Source organism: Dipodomys spectabilis, unplaced genomic scaffold (genome assembly GCF_019054845.1).
Source record: "Dipodomys spectabilis isolate Male_0828 unplaced genomic scaffold, ASM1905484v1 ptg000069l, whole genome shotgun sequence".
Taxonomy (NCBI): Eukaryota; Metazoa; Chordata; class Mammalia; order Rodentia; family Heteromyidae; genus Dipodomys; species Dipodomys spectabilis.
In genome coordinates this window covers 24,280,597-24,295,274 of record NW_024870746.1, presented here as the reverse complement: position 1 = coordinate 24,295,274, position 14,678 = coordinate 24,280,597, and the positions used below count along the sequence as shown (strand labels likewise).

Sequence of the window (14,678 nt, the reverse complement as noted above, 5' to 3'; positions counted from 1 at the left end):
TCCCACTGCTTAGAACAACTGAGTTGTTCAACAGCGCTTACTTAGCCCTAAACACATGGCCATGTCATTTAACTAATACTCCTTGAAATAACAAGAGTCTAAGCATATTTTTTTCCTGACAAAGGGTCCCGACGGCCAGGAGAAATAATTTTGTTCTTAAACATACTCACAAAGTGCAGCTGTTAAACCCCACCAAAAATTACTTTAGCACAAAGCTCTAAAGGACAAAGAAAAGAAGGAGAAAATGAGGAGGTGGAGTTTGGACTCCAATTAAGGCATTTTTATACACAGTCCAACACTGAGTCAAATGGAACCCATAAAAGGTATCTTGATGGAAAATGGTAAAAAACCACAATAGTCTATTATCAGAACTGCAGAACTAATCGCTCACTTCAAATGCAATCAGGTTGAGCTCGGTTCTTTTGTTCCTTGGTTCTGTCCATAAGTGCATAGGTTATGTCTTCTGCAGGTCTGGAGAAAATGGACCAGGAGTAGAAGGTCCATCCAGGCCAGAGAGTGTGAATGGTCCATGACTATTCAATACAGAAGGAAACTGAGAAAGAAAATGAAACAGGTTATTTTACTGTAATTCAATCCTTACTTTCACTTTCTATCCCTACTATATTCCCTCCCAGGCAGAACATGATACACTTCTGCAGTGGCTCACAGAACAAAGGCATTAACTGTTTACCATGGGAGATACTGCTATAACATCAAAATGGAAAATTATTTGTCCTAAAATTAAATGTAGCATTCTCCAAACTATCTCAATGGAGTGGAAATATCTTCTGTTATCTCCTAAGATACATAGGTATACATTTAACCTTGAAAGTCTTAGAAAAATCAGTAAGTGACAGAATTTAGCAGAGTGTTACTCAATTATTAGGCAAATCGGGAATCCTTGGAGGACCAGAATGGTAGAATAGTTAGTTACAAGTCACTCATCTAGCAGAAGGTTCTGTGTGTGTATTCTGAGACTACCTGTGTGAGAACATCAACATTTGCTCAAGTTCTTAGATTGTGCTATCACTCAATTATCTGCTGGGGAGAGGCAAAGAAAAATTTAAAAATAAAACATAGAAAATGCTCAACACTCTTCTCTACAAATAATTTAGAATTTTTTTAAAAGCCAGAGAGGGAGGGAAAGGAGGTATGTGGCTCACTGGTGAGCACATAGTCTAAATTCCATGCCCAGACTCCTACCAAAAAAAAAAAAAGAGCCAGGTGCCTGTGGTTCACATCTGTAATCCTAGCTACTTCGGAGTCTGAGATCTGAGGATCATGGCTCAAAGCCAGCCTGGACAGAAACATCCTTATGAGACTCTTTTTTTTTTGGTAGGTTGTGGGCCTGAACTCTGGGCCTGGGCACTGTCCCTCAGCTCTTCAGCTCAAGGCTAGCGCTCTACCACTTGAGCCATAGCACCATTTCCTGCTTATGTGGTGCTGAGGAATCGAACCCAGGGCCTCATACATGCAAGGCAAGCACTCTACCACTGAGCCACTTTCCCAGCCCCACTTCATGAGACTCTTAATCTCCAATTAGCCACCTAAAAACCAGAAGTGGCGTGATGTGGCTCAAGCTGTAGACGTGCGCACACACACATGCACACGCACAGGGTCATGTGCTGCATCTTGATATTCAGTCAAGGATAGACCACATACACAAGACTGTTACTATTAGATAATGAAATTGAAATTCTTTGATCACCTAGTGACACTGAAGCCATGCTAAGGTCTCAATGCAATGTATTACTTGTAAAATGTAGTACAAACTAGGCACTGGTGGCTCACATCTATAATCCCTATAATCCTACCTACTTGAGAGGCTGGGAATGGGAGGAGGAGTTTGTGGCCAGCCTGGACAGAAAACACTGTAAGCTTCCTTTTCAACCCATAGTTGGGTAGGAGTATCTTTCATCCTAAACTACATGTGAGGCTGAGATTGGGAGGATCATTATTCCAAGCCAGCCCAGATGGAAAAGTCTGCAAGATTCCATCTCAATGGAAAGAAGCTAGAAGTAGTGGCAAAAAAAAAAAAAAAGGCTAAAATAGGTAGATTCATAGTCCAAGACCAGGCCTGGGCAGGAGGTGAGACATTATCTCAGGGGACACACTCCTGTAATCCTAGTGACTCAGGAAGCCAAGAACTAGAGGATCATGGTTGAAGGCCAGCCCAGACAGCAAAGTCTGATACTTTGTCTCCAAAATAACCAGCAAAAAAAACAGGGCTGGAGGTGTAGCTCAAGTGGTAGAGCAGTAGCCAACAAGTAAGCTAAGTGAGCATGAAGCTATGAGTTCAAGCACCAGAAAGAGTAACCAGCAAAAAGCCAGGATTGGTTGGAGTAGTTTAGCAGTAAAGAACTTCCCTAACAAGCACAAGGCCCTGAGTTTAAACACTAATACCATCAAAAGAAAAGTTTAGTATGTAAAATGACATATAGTACCTAATAACAAGGTTACTAGTATAACAAGGTTATGTATTTACTGTACTACTGTAAGCTTCCAATTGCTATTTTAGAGTGTACTTACAAAAAATTTACTGTAAAATGTCACTGTGCCAGCGATAGCCTGTCAGGTTTTTTGTTTTGTTTTGTTTTTGGTCGGTTGCAGAGGCTGAACTCTGGGCCTGGGCGCTGTCCCTCAGCTCTTTAGCTCAAGGCTAGCGCCCTACACAGTGCCACTTCTGGCTTTTTTCTGCTTATGTGTGCTGAGGAATCCAACCCAGGCCCTCATGCATGCGAGACAAGTACTCTACTACCACTGAGCCACCTTCCCAGCCCCAACCCTGTCAGGTTTCTTGTCTTATGTGGCTTGTTTCTCGGCTGCATCATTTAATCTTGTGACTGATAAACAGACACCATGTGCCCAGGTACACAGCAGGCTGTACACCTTGGTTTGTGAAATACACTATGGACCATCCTACGATGAAATCAGGAATCACAGGATTCCTTTCACAGAAGGCATCCCCTTCATCAAGCAACGCTGGCTGTGCATATGGACACTTTTGTATATTTATATACATATATAGACAGTCCCTGGACTGTTCCAGCTTATGATGGTACAAAAGCCAGGTACATTTAATAGAAACCATGCTTTGAATTTTAGTATTTTCGTGGACTAGCGATACACAGTACAATCCTCTTTTGTCATGCTGGGCAACAACAGAGAGCCATATCCTTGAGTTAATTGCTGAATCACAAGGAAAACTATCCAATACTATACAGTGGCCCATGTTGATAAGCAATGATGGTCCATTGGTTAGGTTATTAAATGGTTTCTACTTAAATGATATTTCCAACTTATACTGGCTGCATAGAACATAATTCCATTGCAAGCTGAGAACATATCTATACACATGTATTGTTTATTTGAGATGGAGTCTAGCTATGTGGCTCAGGCTGCCCTTAAACTCTTAGGCTCAAGCAGACTACCCTGACTCACTTCAAAGTGGCAAGGACTACAAGCATGCAACTTACTGTATGTCTATGTATATAGACACAGATGTATACCTGAATAGATGCACAGACCAGCTTAAGTGCATACACATGCGCACACATACACTCAAACAAAAAAATGTCTGGTGTTCAAGATGACAAAAAATTTAAGTGAACTCAAAATCTACCTCAAAATAGAACAATTTAAAATCAAATGTAATAGTAAGCAACGAAAAGGTAAACTTTGGGTATTTATCCAGTTTCTTTGCTGGCTAGACAACACTTGAAGTCTGGAGGTGTAGTTCAAGTGGTAGAGCATTTGCCTCACATGCACAAAGACCTGGGTTCAATCCCCAGTGTAGCAAAATAAGCTAGCAGAAAATCAACCCTTGGAACTTCAAAACTAAACTCTAATCTTTATTAAGTAGAAGCTGACTATCCGAACAGTGGATGCTGCTTTGCTGTTTCTTCACTTAGTACTCCTATTACAAGAGACAGGCTTTGATGGAATTTACCTGGAAAAGTGTGTTAGCACCTTGAAGTCTGGCAGGACTCAGGGGAGCTACAGGGCTGAGCGTAGTCCAAAAGTGGATGCTGGAGAGCAAAGGGCTTGGGGTCAGTAGGATAGGTGTCTGCAACACACAAAGAGAGCCAGTAAATGAAAACAGGGCCTGTGCTCTGTCCCTGCAACAGTATACAAGCTGCAAACAATCTGTTTACACATTCAACCCAAGTATTGTGTGGTTCTCCACTCCAAATGTCTCTAGGTCTGAAATTTTTCATGATGAAAATTTCAGAAGTCATTTGTGGAACTTAATGAAGCTAAAGGTCAAAATAACCACTTTTCAATTCAGCTTTTATAGCAAATAGCAAAAGCAACCTCGATTCAGGTACAGAGGTATAATGGGTAACTGAGTCAACAACACAGTCCTTCTTTAATAATGAGATGCTCTGGGAGTGATCTAGTAAAATGTTCTACAAGATGAGCAAGTTAATAAATACCAGCTATAACTAAACAAACTTGAGACTCCATACCACACCCATTCCTTTCTACCGCTCTTAGTACCTACTGTCTTCTCATAAGATACCAAGTTTTATGAAGAAAGGAAGAAGAAATACTTTCAATAGGAGGAAGTAGAAAATCTGAAATCAGTATTTACTTGTAGAACAATGAATGTTTAAAGCCAATACCCCAAACCTTCCATTTTAGCCATCCTGAGGTGAGGGATTGGGTTTGAGTTATCTAGAACCCTTTTAAGACAAACCTAAGGAATAGAGAGCACACTTGCAGGTGGAAATTGTAGGTTTGTTTTAGAAGGCGAATAAACATGAATAGCCGCACTAGAAAGGAGGAGTGAGCTACCTGAGAAAAAAGTGCTGGTGTGAGAGAAGCCGTAGGGAGAGATGGGCTTAAAATCCCCAGTGGGCTCGGGTCACTGCCTGTGATCACAAGAGTGGGTGCCAGTTCTAACCCTTTGGGTTTTTTGGACCTTGATGAGCTATTTGTTTTGTCCTTTTCTGGCAAAACTGAATCCTCATTTTTAGACTCCAGTGACAAGTTCTCTGGAAGTTCCATTGGCTGAGAAGCCAATGATGCAATGTCTGTATCGATGTCCGGGTTGGAACTCAGTGGTGGAGAAGGTGTTCGAGAAGGCTCCTTCAAAGAAAGGGGTAAGGATGGAGCAGGAGGTGTGGGGGTGAAAGTGGCTTCTACACTGGATACGGAAGTAGTTGGGGCTTCCAAGGAAGGTAGTTTTGGAGAAACCAAAGTCTCCAGTGCTTGGATAGTTTCTTCAGAAGATGGAGAGATACTGGGCCCGGATGAGATGGCAACAGGAACAGGTTCACTGGGCAGCTTTTTGGAAGGTGTTGTTACAAATCTGATGACCGATGGTGTTGGCTCCTGAGATTTTTTCTCGGCCAGTTTCTCAGCTGGATTCTCCATCTTTATAGATTTGAAAAGCTTCTTGCTGGAGGTGTTCAGTGAGTTGAGAGTAAATGAAGAATACAAGCCAGAGTGGATGTAGTCGTTGCGGCTAGAGGCCTTGGCGCCAGGCTGAGGGGCTGCTCTCTCTCTCCCACCATTCTCCACATCTTTGGAGCCGCTGCTGCTGACTTCATTGGAATTTAGAGGTTCACAGTCTCCCTCAATCCTGCCCACTGCCATTGGATCCATTTTCAAAATCTCTGGGTAAGACACAAACTTGTACACAAACTTCTGACCATTCACTTTTTTAATAATATTCTGTAGGTAAAGAAAATAAGCATTCTTATACTTTCTTGTTAACTTACATCCCACAGCTAATGAAAAAGCTGACCTAGTGAAGCTATCTGAGAAGTGGACATAGCTCACTTAAAAGCTTCACAATCTTCAACATCAACCTAGCCACACCAAACAGCCCTGGTTAATGCGGAGAAGTTAAAGTTTCACTATAAAAAGTTGAGCAATTGTTAATTCTGTGACCTTTTCAAATATACTTATTAAGTCAGAACTCACTGGACTGCTATATCAAATAAGTCCACAGGCACAAGCCATAGCATCCTAAGAAGGCAGAAAGGAATTTGAGCATTGCATCTGTGAGGTTGCTACTTCCTTCAGAGAAAGCTGATAAGATCAACTTAAAGGCAAAAGGAAACAAGTTCGGCCTCTTATTCTAAGTCTAGCCTTCAAGGCTGTTTGTTTTTCCTCAGTGCCCAAGAACATAATTCAAAGTAACGACGAATCAAATATATAAAATTTTTACTAAGAAATCAATTCCATTAACAGCTATTCTTTAAGATATTAATCTATGTTCCCTAGATTAAAACTAAAATTAAGAGCTTAAAAAAAATCTATGTATAACAATTTTTTAAATACATTATGACTAACACGGGAATATTTATCCTAAAAAAAACTATTTCTTTTTTTCATATTCCAATCCTGTACTTTTTGTTTTAAAAGACAACTCAGCCAGGAATAAAGAATATTTAATAAGAATAGGTTACTGAGTAAGAATTTATAGACATATAGCTGAACATTTTACATTTACACACTGCTGAAATATAAAATAACAGAGAGAGCAATACCCACAATCTCTATAGAAATGAAGGAATGACGCTGGTCTTGAGGCTATCTGTAGACTCAAGACCGGGAGGTGCATTACCTTCACGTAGTAGTATCTGAGAGCTCGGCTGAGTTTGTCGTAATTCATGTTGGGCTTGTTCTTGCGAATCCCCCAGAGCCGAGCCACCTCTTCTGCCTGCAGAAGCTTGAACTCCCCATTGTCAGAGGTCCAGCAGATCATGTGCTTGTTCTGAGGCTCCTGCAGGAGCTGGAGGAGGAACTGCCACAGGGTGATGGCACTGTCCATAGCAATAGGCTGAAAGATATGTGGTAACAATAACTTATCTAACACTGTCAGGCCTGGCTCTATGTGCTCTAAGTGTACAAGTTATTTCATTTCCATACGAATCCCATAAGTTAGGTACTACTGCATTGTTTTACATATGGAAAGAAAAATGGACTAATCAAAGGATTATGTAACTTGCCCCAAATCACATAACAAATGAAGCTAAGTAAGCCCAAGCAATGTGGATCCAGAATCCAAACTCTTAAGCATGACATGCTGTTTAAGAAGTCCTCAGCACTTATGGGCACTGGTAACTCATATCTGTAATCCTAGCCACTCAGGAGATCAAGATCCCAAGGACCAAGGGTGGAAGCCACTTATGCAGAAGGACCAAGGGTGGAAGCCACTTATGCAGAAGGATCAAGGGTGGAAGCCACTTGTGCAGAAAAAGTGTGTGAGACTGTCTCTAAAATAACAAGCAAAAAGCAGGACTTCCTGCGGCAGGTAGAGCACCAGCTGAGCAAGCAAAGCCGAGAGCACATGAGGCTTGGAGTTCAAATACTCTAATCTGTCACCACCCGCCCCCTTCCCCTTACCCAACCTCCTAAGCATGGCCCAAGAGTGGCTAAATTGGCAGGGCATTCCCTAGTAAGTCTGAAGCCCAAAGTTTGATTCCCAGAACTGGAAAAAAAAAAAAAAATTCTTAAGCAACTTTCATGGAGGCAAAAACTAGTTCAAAAATAACAGGAACAGAAAAACTTGTCAATCAAGCGTGTAAGTTAGCCAGGCACCAGTGGCTCACACCGACCCTCCAAAAAAGTATGTTATTAAATTTTACCTCAAACTCTCATTGTTATATTCTCTCAGAAGACCACAATTCTAGCACCTATGTAAATAACCCAGTTGTTTGTTTTTTTTTGTCAGTCATGGGGCTTGAACTTAGGACCTGGGCACTGTTCCTGAGCTCTTTTGCTCAAGGCTAGTGCTCTAACTTTCCTACCGGGGCTGGCAGTAAATAATCATCCTCAGATCTCAGCCTCCTGAGTAGCCAGGATTACAGGTGTGAGCCACCAGCACCCAGCTAACCCAGTTTTATTTACTGGCCAAGAAATTTGTCTCAGGGTAGCCTGGGGGCTGAAGTAGAGGAAATAATCTACTCCTATTCCAACTACTGTGGTCCTCTACATAGCCCTGGGTTTGATCCACAGTACTACAAAACAGACACAAACACATAAACAAAAACCTTAACCAAGAATATATAAATAACTTTTACAACTTAAAAAAAGAAAAATTTATGGAAGTGAAGCTGTGGCTAAATTGGTAGAGCACTAGCCTTGAGCTGAAGACAGCACCCAGGCCCAGAGTTCAAGCTCCACAACCCATCAAAAAAAAAAAAAAAAGAAGAAAAAGAAAAATTTAAACCAGGTATGATGGTGCATGCCTATAATCCCCACAATGGAGAAGAAAATAAGTTCAAAAACAACTTGGGCTATGTGACCAGACTCTCAAAGAAGGGAGGGAAGAGCTGGGAAGGTGGCTCAATGGTACAGTGCTTGCCTTGCATGCATGATGCCCTGGGTTCGATTCCTCAGCACCACATAAGCAAAAAAGAAAAAAGCCGGAAGTGGCGCTGTGGCTCAAGTGGTAGAGCACTAGCTTTGAGCTGAAGAGCTGAGGGACAGCGCCCAGGACCAGAGTTCAGGCCCCATGACTGGCAAAAAAAAAATCTAACCAATAAAAAATTACGTCATTAACTACTAGAAGAGCTACAACAAGAAAATGGATCTCCAGATGCCTCATTCTCCTGAGTGTTGGGATTGTAGGTACGGAACACTACAACTATCTCAGGTGTTTCTTTTGGGGCTGCTGGAAAAAAAAAAAAAAGATGTTTGCGCAACTCCATGATTATACTAAAACTCACTGAACTATGCACCCTAGGCAGGTGAATTTCATGGCATATAAATTACATTATCAATAAAGATGTTTAAAGTAGAGGCTGGGAAGGTAGCTCAGCGGTAGAGTGCTTGCCTTGCAAGCATGAGGCCCTGGGTTCGATTCCTCAGCACCACATAAACAGAAAAAGCCGGAAGTGGTGCTGTGGCTCCAGTGGTAGAGCGCTCGCCTTAAGCCGAAGAGTTGAGGGACAGCTCCCAGACCGAGTTCAGGCCCCATGACCGGCAAGAAAAAAAAAAAAGATGTTTAAAGTACACAAGCCTAACACCACAAACTAAGTAAGTTAGGCTTGAGAAAACTTAATTCTAACAACTTAATTCTATTCTAACGGGACCCTTAAGGGCTGATTAATAACACCTGGGTTTCTAACTCTAGCTTCCCTTGGACACATGCAATGTCTTCCAGGAATCTTCACACAGGCAGCACTTTGAAGCTGGTTGTACAGAGATGCTATCATCCCGAAGCAGAGATGGGAAAACAGTTAAAAAACAGGAAAGGAAAGATGCCTCCAGTCAGAACTCCTGGAGAAGCTGAGGCCATGAGTGCAAGCCTCCTTCATTACTCACATCCTCTGTTCATCAAAGGACCTTCTTGCCCTGAATTTACCTTGCTAAGGTGATCACACACTTGTTAGCCACTACATGATAGGCATGTATAAATTATAAATGAAAAGCTTCCTCTAATGCTAAATAACCATGCCCACTAGCAATCAGTTCCCCCTAGCCTCACCTAAGCTGGGCTTCTTACTGATTTATTTACTTATTTTTGCCAGTAGGATTTAAACTCAGGGTCTCATGCTTGCTCAGTTTGCTTACTTCGCTGGCACTCTAACACTTGGGTCACGTCTCCAGCCTTACCTCAACTCTTCCAATCTCAGCTCCTAAGCAGATAGGATTGCGGGTGTGAGCCACCAGCCCCTGGCTACAACAGTTGGTTATTATATCAACTAAGTATGTCAGGAGAAGAATCACCTGCCATTCTGCATGTACCAGACAGACCATATTTCTGATAATGCTTATTCAAGCAAGGAAAGTTTTTTTTTTTTTGGGTCCAGTCGTGGGGCCTGATCTCTGGGCCTGAGTGCTGTCCCTCAGCTCTTCAGCTCAAGGCTAGTGCTCTACCACTTGAGCCACAGCACCACTTCTGGCTTTTTTTTTTGCTTTTTGCTTATGTGGTGCTAAGGAATCGAACCCAGGGCCTCATGCATGCAAGGCAAGCACTCTACCACTGAGCCAACTTCCCAGCCCAGGAAAGTTATTTTTTAAATCCAGTTTTCCCATTTAAGCCATCAGTTGCTAGTCTACAACTGCTAAAATGACTCAAAGTATTAGCTTAACCAAACAACTCAATTTCCACATTCCCAAATACCACCTTTGTATAAAGAATATTTAAGGCCGGGCGCTGGTGGCTCACGCCTGTAATCCTAGCTATTCAGGAGGCTGAGATCTGAGGATCGAGGTTCAAAGCCAGCCTGGGCAGGAAAGTCTGTGAGACTCTTATCTCCAATAAACCACTAGGAAACTAGAAGTGGCGCTGTGGCTCAAGCAGTAGAGCACTCGCCGTGAGCTGAAAAGCTGAGGGACAGCGCCCAAGCCCAGAGTTCAAGCTCCACGACCGACACACACACACAAAAAAAGAATATTTAAGCCAGGCCCTGGTGGCTCACACCTGTAATCCTAGTTACTCAGAAGGCTGAGATCTGAGGATGGGGGAACAAAGCCAGCCCAGGCACGGAAGTCTGTGAGACTCTTCTCTCTTTAACCATCAGAAAACTGGAAGTGGAGCTGTGGCTAAAAGCTGGAGTGCTAACCTTGAGCAAAAGAGCTCAGGGACAATACCCAAGCCCTGAAGTCAAGCTCCACCAAAAACAAAAGGGGGGAAAAAAGAATGTTTACAGAGGCAGATATGATGGCATACCCCTGTAATTCTACCACTCAAGACAGAGGTCAGGGCTAGGCTCCAGTGGCTCACACCTGTAATCCTAGCTACTCTAGGCCAGCCTAGACTACATCACAAAACCACCATACCATCATCTTAAGAAAAAAAAAAAAAGAATGATTACAGGAGCAGAGGCAGGAACGTACACGTATGAGAGATGAAGAGGGGAGAGAGAAAAGCCAGGCAGAGAACTGAAGTATAAATGACGGTAGTGCCTATATTTCCATTTGTTTGGGGAAGAAAAGTTCCTTTTTTGTGTGTGATATTTTTCAGTTTGTTTACTGAAACAATCTACATAATAACCTCATTGCACTCTTTTTTTTTTTGGTCAGTCATGGGGCTTGAACTCTGGGCCTGGGTGCTGTTCCTCAGCTCCTCAACTCAAGACTAGCACTCTACCACTTGAGCCAGAGCACCACTTCCAACTTTTTTGGTTTATGTGGTACTGAGGAATTGAACCTAGGGCCTCATGCATGTGAGGCAAGCTCTCTATCACTGAGCCACCTTCCCAGCCCTGTTTTGGGAAAAATTCTAAGACCCAAATCCTTGACTCTTAATACCTATTATGTTTCAGCCTTACAGGTTTAAACTGGCCAAATGATACAGCCACTAAGTCATTAGTGAGGTATTAACATCTCCCCCAGGAGCACATAAGAGCCATCCTGAGCAAGGAAGGTTTTTAAAAATATAGGAATACCCCCAAGGTAGTGAAGGCTTACCTTCGGCCTTTCCCTCTGCTAACTACAAGAGTTTGGTGTATGAGGTCAGATGCTGGTGGGGTGTTGGATACTTTAGGACAGAAGCAAAGTCCTATGGTAAATGCCAATGCTCCAGCACATCAACGTGTCCAGGACAGAAGGTGGCTAAGAGGAAAACAAAAGGGCATTATGGTTTGGAATTGAAGTACTAGAAATCTGATCTTTTTTTTTTTGAGAAAAACTTCGCAGAAGAATGGACATCTTCAGTGAGTACTTTATATATTTATTTCTAGAACTGGGATTTGAACTTAGTTAGGGTCGTTGCCTGCTCAGTTTGCTTACTTGGCTGGCATAGTCACATATCCAGCCCAGATTCTTGCCGTTTGAGAGATGAAGTCTTTCAGTTTTCTGCCTCGTCTGGCTTTGAACCAATCATTCAGGGCTCAGCTTTCTGAGCATTACAATTACAAGGCATGGGCTATCAGTGCCTCGCTCCTAAAACAGTATTTTGCCATTAAAACATTTTTTATGTGTAATGCTAGAGATCAAATGCAAGATCTTACATACACTAAACATGCTCTAACTCCTAGCTACATTTTCAACCTCTTATTCAATTTTAATATCAGGTTATTCTTTTTTTTTTTTAATATCAGTTGTTCTTACAATAATAAAATTGGTGATGGAAATAGAGCTGTGGCTCTATTTATTATTTAGCAAGAAAGTTAAAAGACAGACTAGGGTCTGCGTTGAAGCCCCAGCACCATCACAAAAAGAAAAGAGAGAGAACTTGGCAAACTCCCAGATTTATGGTTAAATAGAAACTACTCATTTAGTTCCTGCAAGTGTGGTATTAATTATGAACCTCAAAGACTTCCTCAGCCATAAAAGAGAACTAAAGGGGAAAAAAATAACTTCAGAAGATGTTAAAAATTATAGGCATAAACTGAAGAGTCAAAAATACACTCTTATTCTTGTTACAACAATAGAAAACAAAAAGTAAGGAAAATAGTGTGCATGGTGGCACATGCCTGTAATCCTAATAAGTCAGGAGCCTGAGGCAGGAGGCCCCTGGGTTTGAGACCAGCCTACACTATGTACTGAGACTGGTCAAATGAAGATACCTCATTTTTGATGGATTAAATGCTGAAGAAAATGTTACCTTAACACTTCAAAGAAAGTCCAATCCCTGCATTACACTAAGGTAGAGGGGGAGGGATTAGGCAGCAGTAGATCACTTTCTTGCATACTATAGACCCTGGATGGATCACAGAATAAAAAAAGAAACAGGAAACCATGTTGAAATAAAATAATGGGAGAATGGAAGACTATTAAATAAACCTTTTCCACTTCAAACATGTTTATAATACACAGTCCAGCTCCTGCAGTGACCCATGGCCCAATAGTTTTCAGAAAGTAGCTAAAAGAGGGGCTGGGAAGGTGGCTCAGTGGTAGAGCGCTTGCCTTGCATGCCAGAGGCCCTGGGTTCGATTCCTCAGCACCACATAAAGAAAAAAGCCGGAAGTGGCACTGTGGCTCAAGTGGTAGAGCGTTGGCCTTGAGCTGAAGAGCTGAGGGACAGCACCCAGGCCCAGAGTTCAGGCCCCACGACCGGACCCAAAAAAAAAAAAGAAAAGAAAGAAAGAAAGTAGCTAAAAGACCCAAAATTCTTCAGTGCAGCTGCTTAAATAAAACAAAAAGGCAAATTTCAAAATTTATCAACATTCGTTTGAATCAAAATAATCATCCTTGTCAAAAATTTACCTGCCCTATCTGGCAGGGCGGCTCAAGTTTTAGCAAAGCTGCCTACAGCAAATGGGAAGAAAGCTCTTAAGTTCAAACCCAACAGTTTTAAAAAAAAGTGTAACACTTACAGGATTCTATATAAAGAGAACAGTGTAACTGTACGCTTTGTGTGCCAGGTATCCACCTGGGGCTTCATGCAGACACCCTGCCACTGAGTACATCCCAAATCCCAAAAGTAGTTAAGATTACCTAAAACTAAGTGATCGTGTTTCCCAAAGTATGTAACGGCCTGCGCTTCCGCAGTTGTACCACTCGTGAAGTCAGAGGGTCCCTAAAGGTGGAAACCTGAATCACATGGAATTTTAACCAAAACACCACTCACTGCCAGCCCTAAATACTGCAGCATCAAGTTGGTTCGGGGTTCTTTTTGCTCCTGTGGTGGCCGAGGGAGGCGTCCGATCCGTCATCGGAGTGTCGAAGCCCCCCACTCCACCGCCTCACGCTTCAGACCGCAATCGCGACTGTCGAGGACACCCCTTTATTTGCTGCTCCTGCCTGCTTTACATTCCGCACCCCCCAACCCCCAAAAAGACTTTTGCAACGGCTCTTAGGAGGACGGGGCTCCCAGCTCCCGGCCTGGCCGCCGGGTGCAACAAGCGGGAAGTGCCGGGGGGTCGGGAGCAGGTGTGCAGAATGAAACCCGCCGGACCCACCGCGAGCCCGGCGGCGGAGACGCGGGCGCCCCGCGCCCCCGGAGACCAAAGTCCGCCCGCGGCCCCGGCCGGAGCCCAGTTACTGTACTTTCATTTTCCGACTTCCTGTCGAGACATGGAGTCACCGGCGCCCCGTGGTCCCCGCCCACGCCACTCAACCCGCGGCCACCTTCGCCCGAGGCCCACGCGGGATTCGAGGAGCCGGACAGGCGGAAGGAGCGCTTCGGGGGACCACCCCCGAGCCGGGCCGGGACCGACGGCGTCGGAGGGGCGGGGCGGGGGCGGGGCGTGGACGAGGGGCGGGGCCGCACGGGAGCACCTAAGCCCCGCCCCGCGGCGGCGCGCGCACTTCCTGTTGTGCCTCCGAGCCTCGCTCCCCGCCCGCCCCCGCAGCCGCTCCCGGCCGGACAGGGTGCGGCGCGACGGCCTCCCGGGGCTCCGGCGGGTCGCTCACCAGACCGCGTGCGGAGCTTCCTCTTGGCCTCCGCCTCAAACGCGATGCTCCTCACGCTGGCAACTCGAAGACGGCGAGGTAGCCGCGGCGACCCGCACGACGGGGCCGGCGAAGGCGGCGGTGGCCGAGCCGAGCCCGCCGAGTGCCTGCGTCCGGCCGCATCTCCCGCCGCCGTACAGCTGCCGCGGCTGCTCGCGTCCCACGCTCCACCCCCGCACGCGGCGGTGAGGGCAGCGGCGGCGGTGAAGGCGCCGCGGGTCCTCCGGCCGCTGCCCGCCGGACGCACGCTCGGGCTGTCCCTCGCTGCGGCCGGGCCGCCGCCACTCTCGAACCCCCCCCCCGGCTGTGCTGGGGCCCCACCCTGACGCCGCCGTCGTCGACGTCACTTCCGGGGGCTGGGAAGGCGGGGCCGCGAC

The 14,678-nt window shown here is 44.7% G+C and overlaps 1 protein-coding gene across 3 annotated transcripts; it reads right to left on the bottom strand.

Moving 5' to 3' along the window:
- Positions 1 to 258: 258 nt before the first annotated feature.
- Elk4 (ETS transcription factor ELK4) lies at positions 259 to 14,407 on the bottom strand. Of its 3 annotated transcripts, none has more exons than XM_042682298.1 (6): positions 14,263 to 14,407; positions 11,374 to 11,517; positions 6,578 to 6,793; positions 4,798 to 5,679; positions 3,950 to 4,066; positions 259 to 553 (listed from the first exon to the last, which is right to left on the bottom strand). In XM_042682298.1, exons 3-6 carry the CDS (start codon positions 6,782 to 6,784, stop codon positions 455 to 457), a joined length of 1,305 nt encoding a protein of 434 aa, XP_042538232.1. In that variant the 5' UTR covers positions 6,785 to 6,793; positions 11,374 to 11,517; positions 14,263 to 14,407; the 3' UTR covers positions 259 to 454. The 3 variants fall into 3 exon arrangements, with proteins under 3 accessions (XP_042538232.1, XP_042538233.1, XP_042538234.1); XM_042682299.1 differs by lacking the exon at positions 14,263 to 14,407 and adding an exon at positions 13,897 to 13,982; XM_042682300.1 differs by lacking the exon at positions 4,798 to 5,679.
- Between the last annotated feature and the right edge of the window lie 271 nt (positions 14,408 to 14,678).

What these genes read in the sequence shown, in the direction of transcription:
- Elk4 (XM_042682298.1), bottom strand. Translation starts at nt 6,784, where the DNA reads ATGGACAGTGCCATCACCCTGTGGCAGTTCCTCCTCCAGCTCCTGCAG. An exon ending in CACCAGCACTTTTTTCTCAG is followed by an intron (nt 4,067 to 4,797) that starts GTAGCTCACTCC and finishes TGTGTGTTGCAG; the next exon opens with ACACCTATCCTACTGACCCC. An exon ending in GTGCTAACACACTTTTCCAG is followed by an intron (nt 554 to 3,949) that starts GTAAATTCCATC and finishes TTTCTTTCTCAG; the next exon opens with TTTCCTTCTGTATTGAATAG.